General features: G+C 38.4%; 1 protein-coding gene across 2 annotated transcripts; it reads right to left on the minus strand.

The window, feature by feature from the left end:
* Positions 1 to 283: 283 nt before the first annotated feature.
* Positions 284 to 6,679, minus strand: nudt5 (nudix (nucleoside diphosphate linked moiety X)-type motif 5). 2 transcript variants are annotated; one of them, XM_061714219.1, is made up of 9 exons: positions 6,290 to 6,629; positions 4,416 to 4,483; positions 4,263 to 4,315; positions 3,403 to 3,510; positions 3,077 to 3,172; positions 2,802 to 2,903; positions 1,330 to 1,338; positions 1,194 to 1,247; positions 284 to 1,107 (listed from the first exon to the last, which is right to left on the minus strand). In XM_061714219.1, exons 1-9 carry the CDS (start codon positions 6,344 to 6,346, stop codon positions 998 to 1,000), a joined length of 657 nt encoding a protein of 218 aa, XP_061570203.1. In that variant the 5' UTR covers positions 6,347 to 6,629; the 3' UTR covers positions 284 to 997. The 2 variants fall into 2 exon arrangements, with proteins under 2 accessions (XP_061570203.1, XP_061570202.1); XM_061714218.1 differs by lacking the exons at positions 284 to 1,107; positions 1,194 to 1,247; positions 1,330 to 1,338 and adding an exon at positions 6,644 to 6,679 and having other exon boundaries at positions 2,597 to 2,903; positions 6,290 to 6,364.
* Positions 6,680 to 7,610: the final 931 nt, after the last annotated feature.

Below are 7,610 nucleotides of genomic sequence, written 5' to 3' on the forward strand. Positions count from 1 at the left end.
CTCATACATGAAACTGAGTCATCTAATTTACTATTAACCTTCAATTTTAATAGATAAACTATGCACAAATTCACCCGTCAGTGGTAAACCTTTTAAGTGAGTCTGCTCAAATCTCCCACAACATTAATATTTCAAGACCTGCAACATTTTGTCTTAAATTTTAACTTGTACATCATTTTTTTTCCTCAGTCAAGTGATGAAAAAGAAACAGGTTTATTAGTGAGACTCCTGCCAGCTGCTCACTTGTTGCTGCAAAGTCACTTCAAAACAAAGGCAAAGGTGGTAACATCATATTCTTTATTAATTGGTCAGTATTTTTAGTCGCTAGGTTACAAACAATATCAATATCCAGTTAATTGCACCATAGCTTGGATGGGGCCAGTAACGTTTTAAGGCTGCAGGGACAAACCCCCGCCACGGTTAATACATCATCCACACATTTTAAAGTCACCACAACTACTTTAGTGAGAAACGGCTTCAGTAAGGTTCAACAGTATGTCAGCGCGTATCAGGGAATGTGTTCTGATCACTAATTAAAAACAACAATAAACCAATTCCTTATTAAACTACTTTCAATCTCATTTAAAAAAAAAAGAAAGAAAGGAAGAAAAAAAAACAAGACACGACAACTTGTCATTTCTGGAATGCACATTTCATTGTTAAGAGCGGTGGAGGGAACGTGTCGTGATTTCACCTCCGTGTTTAGAGCAAAAAACATGTTCCCGTACCTATAGTGTGGTAAAAACTCCTTCAGAGGACTAATCTTTAAATTCAAGGCTTTCTCCAGACAGTTATTTCATTATTTTGACCTCAAAGTTTGAGTCCAACACACAGTCTCCCACTGTCCATTAGGTGGAACAGCAGACAAATTAATACAAAAAATTAGTTACAGCTAAAACCTCCAATGTCACAGTCATTTTCAAAACAATTCCTATTTATCATTAGAAATGCCTCCATTTCTACGCCTCGTGTAACAATAAAAACCATGTGGTGGCCATCACTGCTTCAGGATCCGCAGCTCCATGGGCTTGAAGAAGGCCTGAGCCATCCCCATGGCAAAGATGTAAACTTTAGCGTCCACCACGATCTTCTCCTTTTGCAGCAGATCTACCCAAAAAAACACATTTTAAACATGTTTTAGTGAAGGTCCACGCACTCAAAATGACAATTATGTGAAAAAGATGAAGCCTCACCATCGATCTTTGTCTGGAATTCATCGAGCGGTAAAAGAATAACCTCAACGAACTCTGGAAAGACAAGATTAAACCACGTGTAAAGCTTGCAAAACGAGAGGAGGATATTGCTGAAGATGTAATAAAAGCCTCTCACCTCCATCACCTATGGGGAAAAGAACAGAAGAGAGCAAAATTAACCAGAGTGAACAGTCCAGTACAGAAGTATTATCATCACAACTCACATTATTGCTCCTGGTGGAGATTTAAAAACAGCCGATTCACAACAAAAGTCATTTTGAAGCACTTTACAAAGAGAATATTAAATTGGATATGCTAGGAATAAAATATGGGTTTAATACGGTCTGGTTAAGTCCAATGAAATTTTGTTCAATTATGCAGCTGTTCAATCAAAGTTAATCAAATATACTGTGATTTATTTTGTCTGATTCAGTCCAGATTTTAAATTTTTATTATGCCAATTCATAAAAAGACTTAGCTAAGGGATCCGCATAGATACATACACACACTTATATATTTCTGGAGAGGGGTTTTGTCACCTCCTTCCCTGATAAATACTGAAGCTGTTCAACAGTCCTCAGATTTTTAGTTGTGGTTAAATGAGTCCCATCTGCCTAAAGCCCGAGGGGCCTCTGGGGGTCGAAGGGTGGGGGAGACATTCTAGTTTTACCCTACTGACGACGTGGTGTTGCAACAGTGCAGCGGAGGCCCACGGGCCGGGAATCAGACCCGGCAGGCTGCATGAGGACTTTTACTCTGGCTTCTGTCTGAACTTAAACGCGACATGATGCCGCCATCACATTCAAAATGAGCCAAAATGTTCTGTAAAATCACAACATCTCTCACTTTCAGGATTTTTGCCAAGTTGCAACGTTTGTTTTAACGTTTTATACATCATCTAAATGTTGTTGCAGTGGGGTTGTGACAGTCACGATGTACTGAGTTAAGGTGGATCGGAGCAGTTTAGGAGATTTCTGTGTCACCAAACAGGAACAGTTTGTGTTTTTGTTTGTATCTAATTTATGTTTGTAAATTGCATCATTTTGCATAAATGATGACTTCACAGATGTGCAAAGTAAATTGCTACATGCACAAATGCATCCTTAAAAGCTTCATTTTGCTTTTCTCTGTTATTTGTTTATGACATTTCTAAGTTTTAACTTTCATTTGAAGCTTGTACTGGCATTATCAGCAGCATTGATCAGCGGCGTCTTCAAAGGCGTTCTTCTCTGCTTTTAAAGGCGTAGCGCCAAACGGACTAAAGCTAAGACAAAAGACCAGTCCTTTGCTAACAGGGATTTATCAAAATTCTTTAAATATTGATTTTTGCACAGATTAAAGAACGAAGTACAATTTCACATTTATATTTTCCTTGGAACTGTATTCGCCCACACAGTCTGACCCCGAGTAACGAGCTCCTCCTCTAAAAGTCTCAAATTGTGTCTGAAATAACTCTTTACTCACTATTTAGTGCACTGAGTTTGTTATGTGTTGTATAATGTCTCTAATCACTCATACAAACCCAATAAACACATTATTGCAGCTAAATGAGTCCTGAGATGAACTCTGAGGGGGTAAACAACTGTGCATGTGACGTGGTGTCCTCACCCAGCTGCTGTGTGGGGTTAATGTTCTCCATATCGTCTCCGTTGATGTTGACCAGAACCATCTGGGTGGTGCAGTTGGACAGACCCGGGTCCAGACAGGTCACTGCAATCACAGGGGGAACGTTACAGCCACCAGAGGTATCTAAGAAACTATGATAAACACGAGTCTGTCTTTGGAAGCCGCTGACCCCAGAACCTGAGCAACTTCTAGAAGATAAGATAGAGCGAGGAGTGGCGGTAATGCAATCAAGTGTCCGGTATGGAGAGCAATGATACCTGGAGTGACTCCGACTACTTCTCCCTTGTATCCGGTTTCCTCCTTGAGCTCCCTCAGCGCAGCCGCTTCTGCATTCTCTCCCTCGTCGATGAGACCTGAACACAAAGAACCACAATGTTTCTGTCAGAAAAGATCGTTCACAAAACTAAACGGCCTCACTATGTGGACATGGACTCAAACACTTAAACTGTGTTAAAATTAAAGTTAAAGAAGTGCCATTCATCTGTCGTCTGGGAATTAGATTACAGAACATGTTAAGGAGGAGTTCAGTTCCTCAAAGCATTCCTGTTTCCATCAGAGGTCTTAATGAGGAACGATGTCTGACCTGCAGGAAACTCCAGAGTGCAGCATCCCATAGGAGGACGGAACTGCTTCACCATCACCATGCAGTCCTTGTGGAGTGTCCGCTTCAGCAGAGCGATGATCCCCACACCTGCAGAGGACAGAGGACCCGTTACTGTTCCACTAGCTCATCTGTCGGTCACCGGGAGACTCTGTCGGTCACCGGGAGACTCTGTCGGTCCCTGAGAAACTATGTTGGCCCCTGAACAAGTATCGTATTTTCTGGACTATAAGCCGCACCTGTATATAAGCCGCATCCGCTTTATTTAAAAAAATAATAATAAAAAAAAAAAGATATACAAGCCGCACCTGCATCGAAGCCGCATCCACTCTATTTATAAAAAAAAAAAAGATATGCAAGCCGCAGATATTTCTGTTGTTAGATTAGATATTTACTACATGTACAGAATGATTTTGAACTGTAAATGATGTACATGTTTGTACCTAAATAGATCCTTTCCTAACAGCGTCTTTTAACACGGCAGCAACTTTGCTGATTAAAACGGGACAGAACCAAGAGAAAAGAACCGGTATTTATTTATCTATTTATCTGTTTGAAATCTGCTTCTACCTACTTCTATCTGCTAAAGAAGAAGTAGCGTATTCTTCTTTGCATTTATTTTGTCTTAGTCTTATTTTAATTTCGGTTAGAGCACCCCTAGCGGTGGAAGAAAAATCCACAGAATAGCCGCACCTTTGTATAAGCCGCATGGTTGAAAACCTATGAAAAAAGTAGCAGCTTATAGTCCAGAAAATACGGTAACTTGACTTTATTACGGCCCCGTTAGTCCCTGACGGGCCCCGCCAGGTATTGAACAAACAGGAAGAAGGAGCCACTCTCACCATCTGTTTCTGTATTCCTCTGTCTCGTTGTCCGCTTCACACTCTCCCAAGTTCTTAGAGATGAAAACAGATGAGGACACACATTTAAAAGAATACCACTTGAATATATTTGGGTCTGTTTTTCTCAAAGATCAGTAAAGTCCTGAATGGTACCTGGTGTTCCCAGCAGGATCCACGTATGTGGTCCTGTCCAGCTTCACCCACTTCCCTGCTGCCATCAGCTGGAACACAAACACAACAAACTCAACACTTGCACACGAATCAAATGGTAAATCAGCCTTTTAATATTTTTGAAAAACAAATAAGCCAAATAAATTAAATAAATTGCGAAACCGGCCTTTTAATTTTGAGGGATTTAATTGAATTCATTCTAGTACACAAGTATCTCCTTAATCCAGCCTCTAGCCTTAATCTTTAAGTGACTTGCCATCATCTAGTCTGGACATGTGACATGGATCCATGTGGAGATGACTGCAACACGACAGACCTCCAACAATCTCCTCCCTATCTCCTACGGCCTATGTTTGGTTGTGGATTGTGAAGCAGTTGTGTTTGGGAGCAACATATCCAAACCACTCCATGAACCAGCGTCTGAGTGGAGCTTTACACACTGTTTGATTTAGTTAGGGTCATCTCTACTAACCGGAGGTTATTTAAGATGATCTGTTGCTGCATGACAGTGTATTTAATTATCTCAGAGAGAAATAAGATAAAAGTTAGGTAGAATACTGGTTTTTTTCTCTTTTAAAAAAAAAAAGTTGTGCAGATAATATTCCACAAAAAATACCAAATATTTCTGATTGTCAAAGCTCACAAACCTCAAACACAAAAATTGTAACTATAAATTTCCAACAAACTGCTTTGATGTGAAGTCTTAAAACACGAGTTTAGACGGCTAGAGCTTTGATGAGCTCCAGTAGTTGTCCAGATATTTACACTGGATGTTCCCTCACGCGCGTCTCTGTTGATTTAAAAAGCCACCGCAGTTTAATCAACTCAGCAAACAGATTTGACTTCTGCGCTGTAAAACTTCCCACCTGGTTTCATTGAAAACTCTGTTTGATGCTCAGATAATGGAAATCTTCAAAACGACTTTCAAAAAAGTCAAATGAACATAGTTTTTTGACAGATGTTTATATTTTCATGTTTTATACCGTAAATCCTCCACATTAACTCTACTATGAAAGACTAAACTGTGGATCAAGTGATTAATTAATTGATTTATAGATTGATTCCTTTATTGTCCCCTCTGAGGAAAATCAGTCGTTAAACAGCTCATTACGTTTAAAAAGAGGAAGACAAACAGAAAAACAGAGTTGACAATGCAATAAATAAATATAAACACAGTGCTGGTACAATAAATATGCAGTGCTGGTAGTTGCAAAAGAAAAAGACGGTTCCAGACTAAACTTATCAGGTAGTTCAATGGTTCTTTAGTTTTAATCTAGTCAGGTAAAAAAAGAAAGAAAATGTTTTAAAAGTTTTAAATTAACAGCTTGATGAAAACATGTTTGGACAAAGTATTTTAATCTTTTTTTTTCTTTACCTTAAAAAAAACAGTTTCAGTAAAAAGGAAAAGCTAACGTGACATAATACTACCATTTCAGGTAAAAAGTTATTCTGAGAGTAGCAGGGTACTGGGACGTTCCCAGATTACAGTTATCCCGTGCCACAAACTACACATCAAGCTGCAGCTCAGAAGTTTATAGATTTTACTGATTTAAATCTTGAGTTTATTTTAATTTCAGCCCCTAAAACCGGCCGCTATGGACACAGATGTAAAGGTGTGATTGAAAGGGGAGCCGTTGTACCGTCTCACATCATCACGATATTCAGATATATCACAAAATAACTTTTCAAGAAGTGGAACAATACTTTTATTGAATGTAAAATAAAGTTGTCCACCCTTTGCTGTGATTACTGCACCATAAATGAACAACACTCAGTATGATCACAAAGTTAGCTCATTACTTTGCAGATGTGACCAATGACGGGATGTTTGTGGGGAGAAATATAAGATCACAAACCTCTTCTTTCACTATGTGAGGGGTGGTAGTCATGTTGGCCTCCTCGGGTTTGCTCATCTTGACCGTCTGTTCAACCTAAAACGCCAGGAGGATGTTAGATCGCCTTGAGAAAGAGTTAAAAGTCAAACAGACGCCGCCATCATCAGCTTCAGCCTGAAACTTTCTCAAGTAGCTCAATTAGCTGCAACAACCACAACCTTAGTGAAACACTCCCCCAGGAAAAGCTTCACATCAAACCTGCTTCTATCTGTTACACAGAGGTTATGTTCCTAACAGCTTATTGTGTGAGAAGATGCATTTGTATTTCCAATTGTAAAGCTTTCTACAGATTGAGAGTAACTAAACTAAACTCACGTGAAATCCAGCCGTGTGTGAGCGAGCGAAGAGCGGGTGACAGACAGACGCGTCACTCCGCTGCTACTTCCTGCTTTCAAAAACGTCACCGTGATTAGAGACGACTCCAAACATAATCATAATAGGAAGGATGTTTTGCTTGGTGTTTTTGACCATGTAACGATTAGAACAAAGCCAAAAGAAACATTTATTATTAATTTGTTGATTATCCTTGCAAAATTCCACATCCACAAATCCAAATTCTTACACAAAAAACCCTCTTTTTTTACTTTTCATTGTGAATTCAATCAGTATCTGGACTCTATTAAGTTTTCTACAAATTCAAAAGCAATCAAAACCATAAATGTATGTAAATGTTTTGGCTTTCTGTTATAATTTCATCCCCCCTGGCTGGTTATAATGTGTTGTGCTTTTTATTTTGTTTTTTATTTGATTTATACTCCTTATATGTTATAATTCAACTTGAAATTGCATAATGTGAATATTTGTAATCATTGTACTTTTTGCAATTGTTAAATAAAAAAAACATAATCATAATGGACATAATAGTTATTTCTGTATTTATTAATTACGTATACTTTCGATTTTTTTCCAAAGCAAAAATAGAGTCCAAATCAAATATTTTTCTCATTTTAAAATGGGTTTGGCAATTAACTTATATTTAAAAAGCAAGAAACGACGATATTATCTCTTTTGGAGGTAAATAAATGATAATTGTCAACGTTAGTTAGATCATGTAACATTTTCCTCGGTCTTAACAAGTAGATGACAACATCCTTTGGATGGTTATAAATGACTGCGCGGTGTGTTTAATAGACGATCTTTGTCTTATTCAATGTAAACACGGGCGTGTGCATCTCGAAATGCCTTCCCCTTAAAAAAAAGCACACAAAAAATGTAACGATGAATATATTTTGTGATTTTAACTGTCTTACGCGTTTACAATTTTCAATTCAATAAGAAGATG

Source organism: Cololabis saira, chromosome 23, assembly GCF_033807715.1.
Source record: "Cololabis saira isolate AMF1-May2022 chromosome 23, fColSai1.1, whole genome shotgun sequence".
Lineage (NCBI taxonomy): Eukaryota > Metazoa > Chordata > Actinopteri > Beloniformes > Belonidae > Cololabis > Cololabis saira.

What these genes read in the sequence shown, in the direction of transcription:
- nudt5 (XM_061714219.1), bottom strand. Translation starts at nt 6,346, where the DNA reads ATGAGCAAACCCGAGGAGGCCAACATGACTACCACCCCTCACATAGTG. An exon ending in CTCACATAGTGAAAGAAGAG is followed by an intron (nt 4,484 to 6,289) that starts GTTTGTGATCTT and finishes TTTGTGTTCCAG; the next exon opens with CTGATGGCAGCAGGGAAGTG. An exon ending in GAGGAATACAGAAACAGATG is followed by an intron (nt 3,511 to 4,262) that starts GTGAGAGTGGCT and finishes TGTCCTCTGCAG; the next exon opens with GTGTGGGGATCATCGCTCTG.